Below are 21,080 nucleotides of genomic sequence, written 5' to 3'. Positions count from 1 at the left end.
AAAAAAAACCCCAGACTGGGCAGTGTATAAACAACAGAAAGTTACTGCTCACAGCTCTGGAGGCAAGGAAGTTCAGGATCCAGTCACCCTCATGGTGGTGTTCTGATAAAGGCCTTCCTATAGGTTGCAGACTGCCGACTTCTGGCCGTGTCCTCACAGGGTGGGAGGGGATTTGGGGGGACATTCAGATCCTAGCCGGTTGCTTCCTGTTTTTCTGCTTTTACACATCATGCTGCAGCAGATACCTTGTTCGTCTTTCTCGTGCTTGTGTGCAGATGGCTCCTGAGATAGTCTAAAAACTCAAAACATCAGGTCATAAAGTCTATGCATTTGTAATTTTTAAAAAATTATTATTATTTATTTTTTTTTGCGTTACGTGGGCCTCTCACTGTTGTGGCCTCTCCCGTTGCGGAGCGCAGGCTCCGGACGCGCAGGCTCAGCGGCCATGGCTCACGGGCCCAGCCGCTCCGCGGCATGTGGGATCTTCCCGGACCGGGGCACGAACCTGTGTCCCCTGCATCGGCAGGCGGACTCTCAACCACTGCGCCACCAGGGAAGCCCAAAAATTATTTTAAAAAAATTTTATTGAAGTATAGTTCATTCACAATGTTGTGTTAATTTCTGCTGTACAGAAAAGTGATTGAGATATATATATATATATATACACATATATATATATATATTCTGCTTCATATTCTTTTCCATTAAGGTTTATCACAAAATATTGAATATTGCACATTTGTAATTTTTCTAGCCTGCCAGATTGCCCTCCCCTGGGGCAGTTTGTATCCCAGCCATAAGCATCTCACACTGCTTCCTTCCCCACATATACCCCAGCACTTGGAGTTATTTATTTATTTATTTATTTGCTGGCCTGGGGAGGGAGAAGCAGTATTCTGTCTTGTGGATGACGGGTGAGGTTGGGGCGGGGGGGGTGTCTTATGATGGATTTCAATGGAACATTCACTCTCTGACCCCGTTTGGTCTCCTTCCCATCCCCCACGCCCTGTGGCTTAGGTACCTCTGCGACTTCGCCTACTATACCTCTCTGTACCAGAGTCACGGCCGCTCAGCCTTTGTTCACGTGCCCCCTCTGGGCAAGCCCTACAATGCAGACCAGCTGGGCCGGGCACTTCAGGCCATCATCGAGGAGATGCTGGACGTCCTAGAGCAGTCAGAAGGCAAACTCAACTGTTGCCACAAACACTGATTGCTGCTCAGGCCTCCCAAGACCTCATTCTGCCAGGGACCCTGAGAGAGACGTCCGCCCTCCGGGGCCTGACCGGGAAGGACGAGCCCATCAGCTGGGGATCTGTTTTGGATCAAATATGCCAACTTACACACCTCCTCTCCCTTTTTCTCTGCAAAAGCACTGGTTGATTTGAAGGCCGCAGTGAAGATTTTTTTCCTCTATTTCTCTTTGCATCTGGGGATACAGCTGTGGCAGCCAGGAAGCCGGGAGGTCCTGATTTCTGCAGAGAACCCCCGCTCAGGTGTCTCTATTCCGTGATCCCATGGCTGGGGCTACCTGCCATTCTGAGTCTGTGGTGGAGGGATTCCAGAGTTCCCTCCGTCCGTGACTGTTTCTTCCCAAATGTAAACACGTCATGGAGACTCTCTACCCCGATCCATGTCCCAGCAGCCTGGACAGCCCCGGCAAGGGCCGCCTTGGGACGTGGCATGGCTTTTTTTCTTCTTTCTTATACTCTTTTTAAAAAACAATAGTGCTAGTTTGGGCACAGAGTAATTTATATTCCCTTTGGTTAAAACGCGGGCTTTAGCCAAACACAGAAGTGTCTTTTCTTTTTCCTGGGGTGCAGCCCCTTCAGCCTCCTGGCCTGAACGCTGGACCTACAACTTTGTTTTGGGGGTGACATTGAGGTCCCCTTGCTCAGGGCTTGTGGCACTGGGCCCATGGCCAGACCACGGGGAGTGGGGGGTGGCTGGTGCCCCAGGAGACTGAAAGGGTTGACTGACCCTTTCAACGACCGAGCTGTGAGCTGTACCCACGGGGCCGCTGGGGCCGGGCTGCCGGTGGGAAAGCAGACTCTCATTTCAACAGGCACATGACTTTTTTCTTTTTTTTTTAATGGAAAAGTGCATAGGAGCTGCAAACCTACCCCACATCTGACCTGGATTTTCAGTCTTGGTGCTTGTTTTCCTTAAGGGGAGAGGGCCAGAATGGAGTCTGGGGGCTGAGCTCCATGTGTGCTGGTGTATTTGAGCAGGAGAGCGGTGGGGCAGCCAGCAGGTTTCGTGTAGTTGGTTTTTGGATGCGCCTAGGACTCGGTAAATTTTTATCTCAGTCCCTGGTAAATTTTTATCTCACTCCCTGGTGACTTTGAACTTACCAGCAGGGTTGAGAGTGACATCTCCCAGGAGGCAACTAAATTCAGCTGGACCCTGACACCCATCAGAGAGAGGGGGTGGCAGGAGCAACCGTGAGGAAAGCACACGTTTTGGAAGTATTCTTCTATTTTTTTGGAGAACGCGCAGTTTTACCGCTTCACGAAGTGTGAAGCGTGCTGTAGTCTGATGCTGTGTTGGATCATGTTGGTGTTTCCCAGCATGCAGCTCTTTTGAAAACAGCTGAGATTTTTGTTTTGTTTCGTTTTCTTAAACATTCGCCCTCTTTCCCTGCTGTTCCGATGCCCAGGGTGGTTGCTGCCTCCGTTGAGCTGCTGTGTCGCTTGGAGACCAGGTTGATAGGTTTCTGAGTGAAATGCATTTTCTGAGTCCTGGGCTTTTTCTGGAGGGGAAAAGTGGGCACAGGTGGGTGACCTGGGGTCAGCATATGGCATATGGTGACGTGGGGTCAGCATATGGTGGGTGTGTACCATGGCCCGCAGGGTAAAATGATCAGGACCTAGCTCCCCTCTCCATGCCAGCCCTCCATCTGCCAGAAATGCCCCCTCCACATCCCTGGTCCGAGTTTGCAGTCTCCTGAGAAATCTGGAGCATAGGATGTCGTGGCATCTACTCACTCAGCTGGCTTCTGTGAGCAGAGGTTGTGGCTTTTTGAATGCGGTGGGGGGCTCAAGGCCAGGGGGTCCCCCAGAGGTCTTATTAAGAATGGCATCTGGCTCTAACTAGCTCTGTTCTCTAAAGGTCTGATCTGTGGGGCTCTGAGGAGGAAATAGACCTAGGCAAGCTGGAGTAGGGAGGGAAGACTGGAAGTGAGCCAGGTTTGAGCTTAGCTGGGTGCCCACGGAACCCAGACACACCATCCCCAAACTCTGCATTTTCATCTTTCTTTTGTCCTCCCTTCTCTTCTCTGTTTAAAGCACCATGTGGTTTAGCAACTTAGAGATATAATTTATTGTCTGATCATTGTCGAGTGTGTGTGTGTCATTTTTGTGTTCCTGCCATGGTTTTAGATTTCCTCCTCAAGTCAAACCAGAACCCTGTCCTTGTTCATGATGTTTGTTTAATCAGATAGCCATTAAACGTTTCACTCGCTCCCTGCCAGCTTTTAAATTTTCCTGTTTTAATTACTTTTTATCATTTTCTTTGGGGCAAACTCAGCCATTCAATCCATGGTATATCTGTCTGCATTTGTTGGGTCCCAGAAAAAAATGTCCCTGTGTGAGAAGAGGGGGGCCAAGTCTCATTCCTTCTGCCTTGTCATTTCAGAGTCTGGGTTGTCGGGGGCACAGAATAGGGAAAGGGATGAGTCTGTGAAGCGCGTGCAGCTTGGCATGTACGGAGGTGAGCAATGCCAGAAGGGGTGGGTGCAGTGAGTGTTAATGGTGGAAGGATGGGCTGAGGGATGTGGCGGGAAGGCTGGTGGGGGAAAAGTGAGAAGTGATGCTGGGGGTGGACTCATAGGAAAGTGGAGGGGGGCCTCTCTCTGGTGAGTCCTGTGGAGGGTACTGAGGTGGGGGATGGGGGCAGAGACAGTGATCTGGGCGTCGGGTGATGGCATCTCCTTTAAGGTGCCAGAGCCTCTGCACCTTATAACTTTATTCTTCTCTAAGCCCCTTTGACGCCCCGCTTCCCACCAAAAAGGAGGTCGGGGGTCTGCATATGAGTACGTAGCTCGGAAAAGAACTAAGACGGAGTGGATAGAAAGAAAGGTAGGAAGAAGCAGCAATTCCAGTTGGTGGACTGGGCTTGGTGCCACCTGGCTCACCTGGTCCCATCAAGGAACAGCCAAGGTCTCCTGGCCACTGAGAGGGACAGGGCCGTGGGGCAGCAGGGGGGGGTGGGCAGAGGTCATGGCTTCCCAGTCGGTGCCAGGTCTTTGGGGAAAGGTCAGATTGTGATCGTTTCAGCAAGAAAAATAGTTTTCAGCTGCCCTGCTCTTTGCTGGCGTGGAAACTTCTAGAACAGAAAGGGCCTGCTCAAGGGGATGACTGGAAAAGGATACTGTTGATGCCTTTCTGTTATCTTAGAAGTTTCTGCCAGGAAGCCGGGCCAGTGGCTGTGCATGTACACCCACAGGCCTGTTCCCCCGAGGGGTGACCGGGAGGGGGAAGGGAGCTGCTCGTGGAAATCCACCCACCACACTGGCCTGTTTTTTGCTGCCACTGTCTAGACTGTTGACCTTTGACCTCTTCACCTCTTGGAGTGTCTGAACACAGAAGTCCCCTTCGGGGATGGTGGGACAAAGCCCCATTCTCCTCTGAGGGCCCAGCCTCTGCCCTGAGGCCACTGGAAGCCTTCTCAAGCCTGCAGCCAGCGTGAGGCGCTGATGGTGGTCATACAGGCAGAGGCTGCTGCCTTATTGTCAGGTCATCCCTCGTGGCCAAGAGTCTCATGGCCTCCACAGACTTGTGGGGAGCTAAAAAGGGCTTTGTTTTTATAACCCCAGTTAAATTTCCCTTCTCATGGAACAAGTGCCTCGTAAAGGGACCAGGGCTGCCCCTGGGAGGAAAAACATCTCCATTTTTGCAGTGAAGAAGTGTGTTAAAGGCCAGGATCCCCCTCAGACCCAGGGCAGAATGGCTGTTGAGGGGAAAGGACATTTGCCCAAAATCCACATCTTGAAAGTTAGTTCTTGGATGGACACTGGGCATACCTGCTACGAGATCCTGTCCTCCAGTTTAGGGGCAGTTGTCACAGCTTGAGTTTCAGGGGTTCCTAGACCCCCAAGGGCTCCAGTCCAGCCCGAGCTACTCCCCCCACTTAAGACCTTTTTCTCCTCCTCCCTCTCCTCACCCAAGGCTTCCCTTCAGCTGCCCAGAGACCCACAGAAGTGCCTGCCTCTGCAGTACACATGGGGCACAGAGAAAGGGGACAGGATGGGAAAGAGAGAAGCACCCCCAGGCCCTGGTTCCCCGCTGCCCAGACCGGCCTCACCCAAGCCGTTTGCAGGGGTGGGACCTGGCGCCAGTGGCTTTTGTGTCCTGCACACTTTGAGGAAATCCCAGAGAAAGCCGGTTTGGAATTGGGCTCTCTGCTCCCAAGGCCTGGCTGGATGCCACGGGAGACCCATCTGGATCGTGGGAAACAGAGTTGGCCTTCCTCCTGCCCAGACATGTTTCCGGAGCTCCCTTAACATCTCAGGTTTCTATCTTGTCGTAAATCTCTCTCTAGGAAAAACCCTTCCCGCTGAAGGTGACCCCGTGTTCTGTCCCCAAAGGAGGGTCCAGCCCCTGCAGCTTCGGGGTGGCTTTTCCCTGAACCCTATGAGTGCCTTGTCTGAAAGCGCCGTGTCTGGGACCCCAGGCCGGGCAAGGGTCTGCCAGACTTTGCTGGGGGCTGGACCCTGGGAGACCCCAAACTTGACACCCCAGAAAGCAAATAAAACAGTTGAAATATGCAATTTCTTGTGTGTCTTTGTGAGAAGCTGGCATCCGCCAGGGTCATCCTCAACCTGGGGTCATCAACTGGCAGAGGGGGCCTCAAATCACCAGTATTTCTGTCCTTGGTGCTTGGTGTGTGACCTGGTACTTGGTGTGTGGCCCCTGCAATGAGTGTGCTGAATGGATAACGATGAGAGGATTTCTGTACTGAGTGTTCTACCTCCTACAACCCACTGCCTTGGTTCTGATGCACAGAGAGGTTGAGTAACTTGCCTATGGTCACACAGCAAGCGGGGTGGGGAGTGGGATTTGAATCGTGATCATGTTGACCCCCAGTGTGTGCAGAATTCCCCTGTGGGGGAGGTGCTATTACCACCTTTTACAGCTGGGGAAACTGAGGCTCTGTCAGTTGAAGCCCCTTGTCCCAAGGAGAGGAGGGGCGGGAATGTGAACCCAAGCCGGCTACTCTGGACTGAGCAGCTTGAACACCGGAAACAGGATTCGGTCATCCCCCTGTGTCTGTCCTCAGCAGGAATGGGGACACTCCAGAGTCAGTGGCCTTCAAAGAAGAAGGGGCTTCAGCAGTAAGGAAATGGCTTGTTTTGGGGAACATGGGTCCCAGGGGAAGGGGTACCCCCTCCAAGTCCCTGAGCCCCCAAGGTCTTTGCACCCCAAGATGAGGTGTCTATAGCACGGTGGTTTTGCTTCTAAGGCTGGCTCTTTCCACGGCCCTGGGGTGTGAGCAGGGCCCCAGGTGTACCATATAGATGCTCCTGTGGTCACTGGAAGGGGCTGTGTCCTTTTTACATGGGGGATCCTTTTCCCAAATCCTGGAAACCTCCCCTCACCTCCCTGGTTCAACGGGAACCGCCGCCTACCCTTGGCCACGCTGCCCAGAGAGAAACCCCCTGACCTCAACTGTACCCTACAAGTTGCAGGCCAAGAGGGATGGCTGTGTGTGGAAGAGATTGGGTGATTCAGGTGGAGGGGATGTGGGAGGGGTAGCAGGGCTGATGGCGCAGGGTCTCAAGGCCTGGCGAGTGGTCTGGGTGTTATTCCAAAGGCTATGAGAAGCTGAGAGGTGGGGGACGATCTGAGGCCCACTTCCCTGAGCCTCCGTTCCCCGCACTCATGGGCCTTGTGTGAGAATTCAGTGAGATTCTGCTTTTACAGCTCTGGCACATAGTACTTACTTAATAAGTACAACTACTATTACTTCCTCCTCTAGGAAGCCCTCCTGGCTGTCCAGGTACCTCCTCTGCCTCCCATAGCTGCCTGGTTCCCCCCCACCCTCGTGCCAACATACTCTGGGTAGTAACTGACTAGTTCTATGGGAGTCCCGGAGGACAGGCAGGTCTGTCTGGGGTCCCCTGTGTCTGTTGCACCCAGAACAGCCCTGGGCACATAATACGTGTGCAATAAGCTATGGGAGAGAGGAGAGGGGTCGGGGCTGGGTGTTCCATTCTGAGGCCAACAGGGGGCGCAGGGAGGCGCAGGAGCCTCCAGGGAGGGGAAGGGGGATGACACGCCCCTGAAGGCCAGGCGCCTCCTCCAGCTGAGGCCCCCACCCTGCCTGTTCCCTGCCTCTAGAGCCCCATCTCCTCTTGGCTGCTCCAGGAACTTATAAATTACCTACTGTGCACTGGGCTTTGGACTGAGGACACACCAGGAAACCAGCAGCTTCCAGGCTGGGAGTACAGTGCAGGGGTCCCAGCTGTGATGGGGGACAGACAGGCAGCTGAAGGGTCTAAGGTATATTCAGGGAGGCTCATTCAAGGGTAAGCCTTGGCCCCATTCAACAGAGTTTTCCCTCAGCTCTCGCTTGGATGTTCTCGGTCTTAAAGGTGAGGGTCTCAGACAAGAGTCCATCCCATTCCAGGGATCTGCCTGGGCCCCTCTCCACCTCTCACACCCTTGGTGGCTCCCCTTGGCCCACAGGAGCAAGCCAGACTCCTCTGCTGGACATCTGAACCCCTTTTCCCTTGTCTCTGCTGACCCCAGCTTGTCTTTTCTGCCTGGAAGTCCCCCCTCCTCCATCTACACCTAGATAACTCCTATGCATCCCTCAAAACCCAAAGTTTTGGGGGAAGATGCTGAGGTCATCTTGGGACACTCTAAGTGTGACAGGCCTGGGTGGGGGTAAGAAGGGCAAAGCACCACACCAGAAATCCCAAACTAGGCCTTCCTGCACACCCTCTTCAACCTTCCTACTGGCTCCTTCCTGCCCTGGCATCTTGCCACTAGGCAGTCAGCAGTTTCTACAAGGAGTGTCCAGACCTGCCCGGACGTGTCCTGGTCCCCTGGAAGAGAGGAGGGGTGCGTTCAGGCTGTCCCCACCCCCAACACACACACACACACACACACACACACACACACACACTGATGGGGGTGGTGGTGAGAAACAGAAAAACAGAAATGCAGAGAGAACAAAGGAGAGAGAGAGAGGGACTGAGGGAGGCAAAGAGAGAAAACGTGGAAACTTCCTAGCTGTTTTTTCTTCTAAGTTGCTGTGTTTAGGGTGAGGACACCTAGAGGTGGAGAGGGCCCCAGCCAGCCAAGGAGGAGGATTTGGGATGCTGGGTGACTGGGACACCACGCTGTGTGAGTCATACACAGGGCTGCCCTGTTCTGGGCCTCAGTTTCCCCCAGTGTCAGGGAACTGATTCCCCCAGCCACCTGGCAGGGCTGGGGGTCCACACTCAGCCAGGGCCTAGCGCACAGCAGGTGCTCCGTAAATGCACACTGTGGTCAGTGAAACCATTACGGGAGCAGGCTTGCAAACCAGGGTGCTGGAGGGGGTCGTGTGGGGGCGGGAGGTCGGGAGGTTATGGGTTCCGGGCAGTGAGTATGTGGGGCTCCAAGCCTGATGCCTCAGCTGACCCACTTCCTGCCCGGCCTGGGCTGTGCTGGTGACCACCCGCAGCCAGGAATCCGCACAGCCGGTCCCAGGGCCCGAGCTGACCACTTCCGGCCCCCGCTCCGCCTGCAGCCCAGGCCCTGCTGACTCACACTCAGCTGTCCCCATTCTTCCCCCACTGAGCTCTGATTCTGAGAGGTAGGGGCGCTGGCAGAGGCCCAAACCCCGAAGGCAGGGAAGTCACGGCCGGCTGAGAGCATCACGGGAAGAGAGAAAATTATACCCCAGGCTTAACTGCCTGAAAAATGAAAACCTGCTCTTGACAAGGAAAAAAAAATGAATACTTTTGGGACAGTCCTTTGGAATCAGTCACAATTTCAAACTTTCGGCCACCAAAAAAATCCATCAAGAAATTGAAAAGATAAGCCAGGGACAGAGAGGAGATACCTGCGATGCATTTAACTGACCAAGGAATAGCTTCCAGGACATATGAAGTGCCCCCACTCCACCAGACACACTAGACGGAAAGAAAAAACACCACACAGAAAAATGGGCAGATGGCATTGTTTTTGCCATAACAATGACCACGAACTGGGTCTTACATTTCTGCTTTACAACAGCAGAAATTTATTCTCTCACAGTTCTGGTGGCCAGAAGTCCCAAATCAAAGTGTCAGCAGGGCTGGAGGCTGTGAGGGAGAATTGGTCCCAGGCCGCTCTCCGGGCTTCTGGTGGCTTCTGGCACTGGTCGGCGTCCCTTGGCGTGTGGCTGCATCACTCCAATCTCTGCTTCCATCTTCGTGTGTCCTCTTACAAAGTAATCAGTCCTTGGATTTAGGGCCCACCCTACTCCAGTATGACCTCATCTTAATGTAAATAATTACATCTACAAAGACCCTCAAGGTCACAATCTGAGGTTCTGGTGGACATGAATTTGGGGACACACTATTCAATGCAGTACAGGCATGAAAAGGCAATTCTGGGAAGATGAACCCAGGACAACCAATAAATAGAAGCTCAATCTAGTCATCAGGGAAAAAAATTCACTGAGATCCCATTTCACTCTTAGGCAGGGGACAGAGTCACTGGTGATGGGCGTGGGAATTGGCTTGACCACTCAGAAGAACAATTTGGCCATGCTAACACAGCTGAGGATGGCTGGACCCGCCCTCCTGGTCCTAGTGTGAACCCTAGAGAAACCTACATGTGCATGCCTTCCAAGCAGCATGGTTCATAATAAGAAGGAGCTGGAAACTTGGGAAATATTCGGGTGTGTTCTTACGATGGACTACTATACAGCAGTGAAAAAGGATGGGCCAGACTTGCAGGTAAAAATCTCCAATCCAGACCCTTGAGTGAAAATAATTGTAACAGTGTGATACCATTTTTATAAAGTTTTTTTTAATTTGCATTTTTGTATTGTGGTAAAATATATATAACATACATAGAATTTGCCATTTTAACCATTTTTAAGTGGACTGTTAGTGACATTAAGTACATCTGAAATGTTGAGCATACATATAGTATAACACCACTATCTACTTCCAAAACTTTCCCATCACCCCCAAACAGAAACTCTGTAACAGTTAAGCAATAATTCCTCATTTCTACCCCCTCTTCCTCCAGCCCCTGGTAACATAAAATTGACTTCCTGTCTCTATGAATTTGCATATTCTAGACATTTCATACCAGTGGAATCATATAACGTTTGTCCTTTTGTGACTGGCTTATTTCACTCAGCATAATGTTTCAAGGTTCATCCACGTTGTAGCATGGAACAGAACATCATTCTATTTTTATGACTGTGTAATAGTCCCTTGTGTGGATATACCAAATTTTGTTTATCCATTCAGTTATTGGTGGACATGTGCATTGTTTCCACCTTTTGGCTATTGTGAATAGCGCTGCTGTGTACATTGGTGTACAAGCTCAGTTTGAGTCCCTGCTTTCAATTCTTTTGAATATATATCCAGAAGTGGAGTTGCTGGATCATATGGTCATTCTGTGTTTAGCTTTGTAAGGAACTACCAAACTGTTTTCCACGGCAGCTGCACCATTTCACATTTCCCCCAGAGGTCCAAGAGGGTTCCAATTTCTCCACACCAACACTTGTTATTTTCCTAATAGCCATGCTAATGGGTATAAAATGGTATCTCGGGACTTCTTTGATGGCGCAATGGTGAAGAATCCCCCTGCCAATGCAGGGACAGGGGTTCCAGCCCTGGTCCAGGAAGATCCCACATGCTGCGGAGCAACTAAGCAAGTGCGCCGCAACTACTGAAGCCCGGGTGCCTAGAGCCCGTGCTCCGCAACGAGGGCCACGGCAATGAGAAGCCTGCGCACCGCTACGAAGAGTAGTCCCCGCTCACCGCAACTAGAGAAAGCCCACGGGCAGCAACGAAGACCCAACGCAGCCATAAACAAACAAACAAATAGATAAATACATTTTAAAAATAAATAAAGTGGTATCTCACCATAGTTTTGATTTGCCGCAACTAGAGAAAGCCCGCATGCAGCAATGAAGACCCAACGCAGCCAAAAATAAATAAATTTAATTTAATTTAAAAAGAAATTGGAGTGATGCCTCTACCAGCCGAGGAACACCAAGGATTGCCGGCAAACACCTGAGGTTAGAAGAGGCAGGGAAGGATTCTTCCCTATAGATCTCAGAAAGAGCGTGGCTCTATCAATACCTTGATTTCAGACTTGTATCCTCCAGAGCTGTGAGAAAATAAATTGCTACTGTTTTAAGCCCACCCCCGCCCCTGGCAAAAAAAAAAAAAAGAAGAAGAACATGAAAAAGATACGGAGATGTGGAAGGCAAGGCATCCGGGAAGGGGCACACGGCTTCCATGCCCTCTTGCAGCACCTGCACGTGTTCACCAGCCCGGAAGCTCTCTGAACCCGGTTCTTTTGGGATCTTTATGGAGGCGTCATCACGTAGGCATGATCAATCATTAACTCCATTTTCAGGCCATCCCCCCTGTCTGGAGAATGGTGGGGGAGGGAGTGTGGCTGAAAATTCCAAACTCCTAATCATGGCTTGGCCCTCCTGGTGACCAGCCCCCATCCAGGGGCATTCCACGAGCCCACCCAGTCCCATCATTACAACGAAAGACACTCCTATCACCCAGGAAATTCCAGAGGCTCTAGGAACTCTGTGTCAGGAACTAGGGTCAAAGACCAAATATTAGAACAAAAGATGCTCCGAGCGTTCTTATCACATAGGAAGTTACAAGGTTTTCAGGAGCTCTGTGCCAGGAACCGGGGGCAGAGACCAATATATATATATTTTTTTCCTATTATCTCACAGTGTGTAATTTTCTTTTCTTGCAACATATTTACCTGTCATTATTATCAGAGTAATTCTGGCCTCGTTAGAACTGTCACTTCCCCTTCTATTATTTCGAAGAATTAGATAAGAATTGGTATTATTCCGTAAATGATTCAGAATTCACCAGTGAAGCCATCTGGTCTTGGACTTCTCTGTTGGAAGGTTTATTATTATTATTATTATTATTGGTCACACAGCGTGGCATATGGGATCCTAGCTCCCTGACCGAGGATCAAACTCACGTCCCTTGCATTGAAAGCGCAGAGTCTTAACCACTGGACCACCAGGGAAATCCCGAAGTTTTTTGGTTCTTTTTGTTTTTTAATTAATTAATTAATTTTTATTTTTGGCTGAGTTGGGTCTTCATGGCTGCTCACGGGCTTTTCTCTAGTTGCGGCGAGCGGGAGGGCTACTCTTCACTGCAGCGCGCGGGCTTCTCATGGCAGTGGCTTCTCTTGCTGCAGAGCACGGGCTCTAGGCGCATGGGCTTCAGTAGTTGTGGCACACAGGCTCAGTAGTTGTGGCTTGCGGGCTTTAGAGTGCAGGCTCAGTAGTTGTGGCGCACGGGCTTAGTTGCTCCACGGCCTGTGGGATCTTCCCAGCCCAGAGCTCGAACCCGTGTCCACTGCATTGGCAGGCAGATTCTTAAGCACTGCACCACCAGGGAAGTATCTCTATTATTTCTTTATTCTCTACTTAATTTATGTCTGCTCTAATCTTTATGATTTCCTAACTTCTACTACCTTTGATTTTAGTTTACTCCTATTTTCCTATTCCCTCAAAGTATAAAGTTAGGTTCTTGATAACTTTTAGTATGTTTATAATTGACCAGGACCCTATGGGGCCTTCCTGGGACAGACCCCCCCACCATGACCCCGCCATGTCCTCTGCCTGCCTCTTGTCTGTAGAAGAACATTAGGCTCCTAGGCCTTCTTCAAGTTCCAAAGCATAAATTTAATCAGAGAAGTGAGAAAATGCAGAAAGGAGGGAAAACAGTCAATCAAGACAAAATAATACTAGTTTAACCATTAAACAGTCGAGAACCTTTAGTTCCATCTCAAGGGCTATAGATAATATTCTGAGCCACATCCTTTGAGTTGTTTTTCAGATACTTGAAACCTCCACCAGGTGGAAAAGGGTAACCATATGCTGCCCACAAGCACGTAGACCTCAGGCCAGTTGGAACCAGAAGGTTGATGATGTTGACTCCCGATTACCTCACCACTGGCCAATCAGAAGAATGTCCATGAGCTGATCACACACCCACAACCCCGCTCCCTCACCTTGTCCTTAAAGACCTTTCCCTGAAAGCCACCAGGGAGTTCAGGTGTTTTGAACACTAGCTCCCTGGACACCTTGCTTGGTACCTGCAATAAATGCTGCACTTTCCTTCACTACAACCTGGTGTCAATAGATTGGCTTTACTGCACGTGGGCGAGCAGACCCAAGTTTTGTTCGTTAACGTGTTGTATTTTTGTTTTCATTCATCCCCAAGTATTTTCCAATTTCTTTTGTGATTTCTTCTTTGATCCATCGTTTCTTTAAAAGTGTGTTAGCAGTGTGCTCAGCAGTCCCGTGCATCTGTCTCTTGCTTCAACAGTGTTTGGATGGAACAGACCCAGGGACACCCTTTGCTCCAGCCTCTGACCACCCTCCAACATTTTTTTCCAGTCACAGCCTTCAGAATCAGCCACTCAGTTATCCTCGGTCACCGGGACCAGCCAACACCATTTTTCGAGATTAACTCCTTATTACCGATCAACCATGAGCTCCCAGATTCATCAGAATTATTCCACTGAGGTGGAGGCCGCCATCAATCGCCTGGTCAACATGCATCTGTGGGTCTCCTACACCTACCTGTCTCTGGGCTTCTAGTTTGATCCTGACGACGTGGCTCTGGAGGGCGTGGGCCACTTTTCCCTCGAATTGGCCAAAGAGAAGTGCGAGGGCGCTGAGTGTCTCTTGAAAATGCAAAACCAGCGCAGCGGCCGTGCCTTCTTCCAGGATGTGCAGAAGCCATCTCAGGATGAGTGGGGTAAAACCCAGGACGCTATGGAAGATGCCATTCTCATTGAGAAGAACCTGAACCAGGCCCTTTTGGACCTGCATGCCCTGGGTTCTGCCCATGCAGACCCCCACCTCTGTGACTTCCTGGAGAGCCACTCCCTAGATGAGGGGGTGAAACTCATCAAGAAGATGGGTGCCACCTGACCAAACTCCACAGGATGGCTGGTCCCCAGGCTGGGCTGGGCGAGTATCTCTAGGAAGTACTCACCCTCGAGCATGACTAGGAGTCTCTGAAGTCCAGCAGCCTCTGAGGAGCCCCTCTGGCATCAGAGCTTCTGCCTGAAGCCCGTCTCTGCAGCCACTAGGCAGCTTTTTAACCACCCTGCAGCTCTCTCCCAAGCCTTGAACCAAATGGAAACAATAAAACTTTCTGCAGTGGAAAAAAAAGAGTGTGTTGTTTAATATCCACATATTTGTGAACATAACAACTTTCCTTCTGTTATTGATTTCTAGCTTTATTCCATTGTAGCCGGAGATGATTTCAGCCTTTTAACATTTATTGAGAGTACATCTGTAACTTATATAATATTGTACATCAACTATACTTCAATAAAAAATAAAATTAAATAAATGATGCCAAAAAATGTACTGAGAGTTGCTTTTTTGCCTAATAGCTGATCTATACTGGAGCATGTTCCATGTGCATTTGATAGAGATGTGTATTGTGGTGTTGGAGTGTTCTATAGATGTCTGTTTGGTCTAGTTGGTTTAGAGAGCTGCTCAATCCTCCATATCTTTAATCTTCTGTCTAGATGTTCTATCCATTATTAAAAATGGGGTATTGAAGTCTCCAACTGTTATTGTAGAACTATTTACTTCTCCCTTCAAGTCTTAGATACAGCTTTGAGTTACTGTTTAGGGTCCTTTCATTTTAACCAGCAGGACTCCCTTTAGCATTTCTTGCATGGCAAGTATAATGGTAACAAACTCCCTCAACTTTTGCTTACCTGAGAATGTCTTGATTTCTCCCTTTTTCTTTCCTTCTTTCTTTCTTTCTTTTTTTTCTCTTTTTCTTTCTTTCTTTCTTTTTTTTTTTTGGCCATGCAGCACAGCTTGTGGGATCTTAGTTCCCCAGCCAGGAACTGAACCTGGGCCCTGGCAGTGAAAGCGCCAAGTCCTAACCACCGGACCACCAGGGAATTCCCTCTCCCTTATTTTTAAAGAATGGTTTTGCTGGATATAGAATTCTTGGTCAACAGTTTTTCTTTCAGCAGTTTAAGTATGTCATTTCATTGCCTTCTGGAGTCTAGGGTTTCTGATGAAAAACTGGCTGTTGATCTTATAGAGGATCCCTTGTACTTGATAAATAGCTTTCTCCTAATACTTTCAAGTTTCGCTTTTTCGTCTCTGGCTTTCAACAGTTTGATTACAATGTGTCTCAGTGTGGGTCTGAGTATATTCTACTTGGAGTTCACTGAGCCTCTGAGATGTGTAGATTTGTATCTTTCATCAAATTTGGGAAGTTTTTGGTCATTATTTCTTCAAATATTCTTTCTGCCCTTCCTCTCTCTCTCTCCTGCTTCTGGGACTCTCATAATATATATGTTGGTCCTCTTGATGGTGTCCTACAGGTCCTTTAGACTCAGTTCACCTTTCTTCCTTCTTATTTCTGCTCTTCAGACTTGATAATTTCAATTGTCCTGTCTTCAGGTTTGCTGATTATTTCTTCTACCTGCTCAAATCTTCTTTCGAACACCTCTAGTGAATTTTTCATTTCAGTTATTGTACTTTTCAGATTCAGAATTTCTGTTTGGTTTCTTTTTATAATTTGTGTCTCTTTATTTATATCTCATTTTGTTCATAAACCATTTTCCTGATTTCCTTCAGTTCTTTTTTCATGTTTTCCTTTAGCTTTTTTTTTCTTTCTTTTTTCCTTTAGCTTTTGAGCATGTTTAAAATAGTTGTTTTAAAGTTTTTGTTTAGTAGGTCTGATGTCTGGGCTTCCTTAGGGATGATTTCTGTCAATTACTTTTGTTCCTTTGAATGGGCCATTCTTTCATGTTTTTATGTCTTGTGTTTTTTTTTTTTGTTGAAAACTAGGCATTTGAATATTATAATGTGGCAAACTCTGGAAATCAGGTTCTATGCCTTTCTGAGGGTTTTGCTGTTTTGATTTTGTTTTTGAATTGTTGAAGCCTGCAGTATTCCTTTTGTTTAGGTACTTTTCCAAACTATTTTTGCAAAGACTGTATTCCTTTTCATGTGTGGTCACTGATGTCTCTGTCCATTTAGCTCATGTCCGGCTAATGTCTTGACAGAGATTTCCTTGAATGCCAGGAGCTAAAAATGAAAAACCCAAACAAACAAACAAAATCCACATCTCCCAGTGTTTGTAGATGGGTTCTGGGCTGGAATACTCCTTTAACTTTTAGCCAGGTTTGTACTGAGACTAGGGATCAGCCTGAGGTGAAGCTCAGAGTCTTCTCAGTTCTCTTCTGAGCATAAGTCTTGCCCCTGGGTGTGTACATGGATTTCTAAATTCCCTTCATATACACAGGTGCTTTTGAATGTCCTAATTTCCCAAATAATATCCCCCAGCTTTTCCTCTCAGGGTTTAAGTGGTTGATAATGTGTTTTGCCCTAAGTGTCTGTATATGTTTGGTTCAGCTTGCAGTGCTTTTGAGCAACAACCACCACTTTTCCAGCCCGGGCTCCAAGTTAGGCAGTTCAGAGGTGAGCACCCATGTCAGTCCTTCAAGAAGCCCCAGACAGGTTAGAATAGACCTACACAATAATTTGTGAATAAGATCTGCACTGCTCCCACCAGATCCAAGGACCAGGGTCCTGCACTGGGAACATGGGTTATTTCCACTACAAGACCACAGCTGTGGGACTTCCCTGGTGGCACAGTGGTCAAGATTCTGCCTGCCAATGCAGGGGACATGGGTTCAATCCCTGGTCTGGGAAGATCTCACATGCCGCGGAGCAACTAAGTCCATGCACCATAACTACTTAAGCCTGCGCTCGAGGGCCCGTGAGCCACGACTACTGAGACCGCATGCCGCAACTACTGAAGCCCACACACCTAGAGCCCATGCTCCACAAGAGAAGCCACCACAATGAGAAGCCTGCACACCACTGTGAAGAGTAGCCCCCGTTCGCTGCAACTAGAGAAAGCATGCGTGCAGCAATGAAGACCCAATGCAGCCAAAAATAAAAAATAAATAAAAATTAAAAAAAAACAAAGACCACAGCCGAGCTGCAGAGTGGGTGGGGCAAGGGCAACTGGAAATGCCACAAAGTTTTCCTACCATTTTCAAGTTGCCTTTTTCTTGCTTCAATATGCACTTAGTTGTTACAAATTTCTGTTTTCCAGAGTTCTAACAAAGTCAATTCTGATAGTTTTTGTTTGATGGTCCTGTAGGGGAAGGAGACGTTGGAGCTGCATACTGCACCATTTTGTTGATAAAATTTTAAATATACTTACTATATATATGTGTGTATATATATATATATATATATATGTGTGTGTGTGTGTGTGTGTGTGTGTGTGTGTGTGTGTGTGTGTGTGTATGGCATGCATGGGGATGATCAAATCAAATCCCAATTTTAGACAAAGGCTTGATGAGTGGTGGGTGGTGGAGATGTACACGGGCTTCAGCTCTCTTGGGAATGTTTCTTCAGCAGGGTGCTGGGTACTTGGGTGTTTGTTACTTTATTATTGATACTTTTGTGTATATGCCTGGAATATTTCATAATGAAAAATAAAACTGACAGGAGAAGGCTTGGTGATTTCTCAACAAGTTAAACGTAAAATTAACACAAGACCCAGCAATTCCACTCCTTGATATATACCCAAAGGAACTGAAAGCAGGTGTTCAAACAAAAACTTGTACACACATGTTGATACCAGTGTTACCGAACTGGGTCCATTTGCCTGACACACAGCAAACCAAACACTGAGACTCTGAGGTTTGCAGCAGAGAAAGAATTTATTCATAAGGCAGCCAAGCGAGGAGACGGGAGAACAAGTCTCAGATCTGCCTCCCCAAAGACGAGGAGGTTGGGATATTTATGGGAGAAGCAGGGTGGTCTTGGGCATAGGAAAAGGTGATTGGAGGTAGGGGAAAAGGTGAGGTAATCAGTGTTCTGCACAGGCGTATCTGGGTTACATGTTTCTGCATCTTCAAAAATGGAGGCACTTAGCATGATCTGAGGGTGGAGTTTTCTGACGTCAAAAGGCCATTCAGGGCTTCCCTGGTGGCGCAGTGGTTGAGAATTCGCCTGCCGATGCAGGGGACACGGGTTCGTGCCCCGGTCCGGGAGGATCCCACATGCCGCAGAGCGGCTGGGCCCGTGAGCCATGGCCGCTGAGCCTGTGCGTCTGGAGCCTGTGCTCCGCAATGGGAGAGGCCACAACAGTGAGAAGCCCGCATACCGCAAAAAAAAAAAAAGGCCATTCATTCAATGCTTGCACGGGCCCAGTTTTGGGGTCAGTGGTCCCCATCAGCCTTAGTTGCACAAGAGCTGACTCCAAGTTCCTGTAAAACAACTGGCCTACGTGACTCTGGGAAGGTATGCAATTAAAGAGAGGAAGAAAAGAATGAAAGAAAAAATAACTAAAGCAAGCTTAATCAGTGAAGACAGTTTACAAGCAGAGGGGTTTCAGCAAGCTGTTCCCCTATCTGTTGCTCTGCAAGACAAACTCAAGAATTCCTGTTAGTCTTCTGCTTCTGTCAACTCTCTGGGGCCAGTTTCCGTGGCTGCCAAGGGCTGGAGGAGGGGCCGTGGGGAGCGACTGCGGATGGGGACATGGTTTCCTTTTGGGGTGATGGGAAAGTTCTGGAAATAGATAACGGTGATGGTTACACCACGCTGAGAATGTGCTGAATGCCACTAAGTTGCACATGTTTAAATGGTTAAAATGATACATTTCATGTAATATGTATTTTACCACAATTAAAAAATTTATTTAAAAACAAGGTCCTATTGCATAGCATAGGGGAACTACATTCAGTATCCTGTAGTAAACCGTAATGGAAACTAATTTTTTAATTGTTTTAATAATAAAATAAACTAAAAGTGACTTTGCTCAAGTAACCCCGGCCATCAGTTGGGCACCTTTGGGGGTGCATTCACATGCTCACAGATTTTTTTTAAAACTTACCTTGACTGTGAAGAGCTGCAAAAAAACCTCTCCAGGTGAGGAAAACTACCTTTGACAAGGAAAAGATTCTAGGATGTGAAGTGCTTGCTTGCCCGGGCCACAGAGCCAAGGAGAAGCCAAACTCGGATTTGAACCAGGCTTGTCTGCTGTGAATGGCCTCATGGGCCTGCATCAGCTTTCAAGTTCCTTTGCCAGCCTGGTGCCTGGAGTTGCCTGTCTGACCTCAGGGTCTTTGAACATGCTGTGTTCCCCTGCCAGAATCACCCTTTCCTCTACTCCTCCCATGCCTAGAGACTTTTCTTTTGCTACTTGAAAGGAGGTCTGGCACATAATAGTTGTTAAAGAAATACCTGTGGAGCGAATGGATGAAGGACTGAATGGATAAATGAATAGATGAGTTCCTTTAAAGCACTTCTCATGTGAGCACAAGGAGAAAGACCTGTGGATCCTCACAGCTGTGGCCTGTCCAGGACTCAGGACATTGAAGGAAGAGTGGCACAGAGAGGCCAAGCCACCTGCCCGAGGTCACACAGCCAGGAACTGGCATGATCAGGATTCGAACCTGGATCTCCCTTCCCTGAGCCTGGGTTCTTCCCACAATGCCCAGGTATTGCAAGCCCATCATATGCCCAACATTTCAATTTCATCAGTCCCATCTGAAGGGTGGCAGAAGGTGCCACTCCAGAGCCTGCCTCTTTGGCATAAAGATTCTTCTGAGAAACTGCAGGTACAGGAGAAACTCTGAAAACAGTAGAAGTTATGCTTCTGTAAGGGGCATTTACGTTTATAAAAGAAGCCTCCAGGCCCGTGAGCCGTGGCCGCTGAGCCTGCGCGTCCGGAGCCTGTGCTCCGCAACGGGAGAGGCCACAGCGGTGAGGGGCCCGCGTGCCGCAAAAAAAAAAAAAAAAAAAAGAAGTCTCCATTTGTTGAGTGTGTCTCCCTCTCTGTACGAGGAGGAAGAGCCTGGCTCTGAATCCCTGGAGAATCTTATCAGTGGTGAGAGCACCAATTAAAACCTGCAGAACGAATCTTGCTTTCCCTGGTCACCTCCCAGAATTGGCCTCAACACCCACCCCAGGCCCAGCACCTTTCTTTTGTCTTTAGCGGAAGATGGTATTTAAGGGAGTGGCTGGGGCCCCCTTGGGGAGTTTTACTCAGTTTCCCTCTGTATCTCTCATATATACACGAGATATACATGTTAAATTTCTGTGTGTTTTTCTCTTGCTAGTCTGTCTTTTATTCCAGGGGGTCTCAACCAAGAACTCAGAAGGGTAGAGGGAGAATTCGTCTTCCTCCTCGCTGCTCCACATCTCATGCTGGCCCCTGAGGGTGGCCAGATCCCCTCTTTTTAGAGGCTCTGGGGGAGACGGAGCAGGCTAGGGGGCTGGCCTGGGCTTCAAGCCCAGCTTCACTGGTTTCTGGCCTTGGCACAATGCCTCTCCGGCCTCAGGTTGTCACCTGTGAAGTGAAGATCGTCATCCGCTCCCATCAGGTCTTATAAGGATTATGTCTTATGTGCCAGACACATAGTAGTGAAACTGAGCCCCCCTAAAACCGAGTTCCCTTACCAAATTTAGGATTAATCCCTCGATCCCAAACTTCATTCCCTTTCTTGTCCCGTCTGACCTCAATCCTGTGCTACCTGAACACTAATCAACCAGAGTCAGATGATTAAAATTGCTGACGTTGATAACATCGTTAATGTACCAAAATGGCTATTGTAGATAACATCGCTAACATACAAACTCAGCTTGTTTCTCCGGGGCGAGATGGGCTCACAGACCCCAGAGCCATGGACCACCTGGCCAGAGCATCGTAAACCAGACATATCCTAATGCCTGAAACTACGATTAAGAAATGTCACAGCAGGGGCTTCCCTGGTGGCACAGTAGTTACGACTTTGTACTCCAGGACTTCCCTGGTGGTGCAGTGGTTAAGAATCTGCCTGCCAATGCAGGGGACATGGGTT

General features: G+C 48.7%; 1 protein-coding gene and 1 pseudogene across 5 annotated transcripts in view; both read left to right on the top strand.

Annotated features, from left to right (window-relative positions):
- PGPEP1 (pyroglutamyl-peptidase I) overlaps positions 1–14,150 on the top strand; it is a 41,742-nt gene extending 27,592 nt beyond the window's left edge. For 2 of the 4 annotated variants that reach the window (XM_082837323.1, XM_082837322.1), the window contains exon 5: positions 1,018–1,324. In XM_082837323.1, coding sequence (XP_082693449.1) covers positions 1,018–1,210 — 193 coding nt within the window. In that variant the 3' untranslated portion in view covers positions 1,211–1,324. Of the gene's footprint in view, positions 1–1,017; positions 2,782–13,608 lie in introns of those variants that run through there. The other 2 variants (XM_082837324.1, XM_082837325.1) reach the window with 2 other exon arrangements.
- LOC309960493 (ferritin light chain-like) lies at positions 13,702–14,148 on the top strand (annotated as a pseudogene). The gene has a single exon. The product of its transcript is annotated as a ferritin light chain-like (transcript).
- Positions 14,151–21,080: the final 6,930 nt, after the last annotated feature.

Source organism: Leucopleurus acutus (genome assembly GCF_964270905.1).
Source record: "Leucopleurus acutus genome assembly, chromosome: 3".
NCBI lineage: Eukaryota > Metazoa > Chordata > Mammalia > Artiodactyla > Delphinidae > Leucopleurus > Leucopleurus acutus.
Note: the sequence above shows the minus strand (reverse complement) of the source record. Positions and strands in the feature narration are given on the sequence as shown.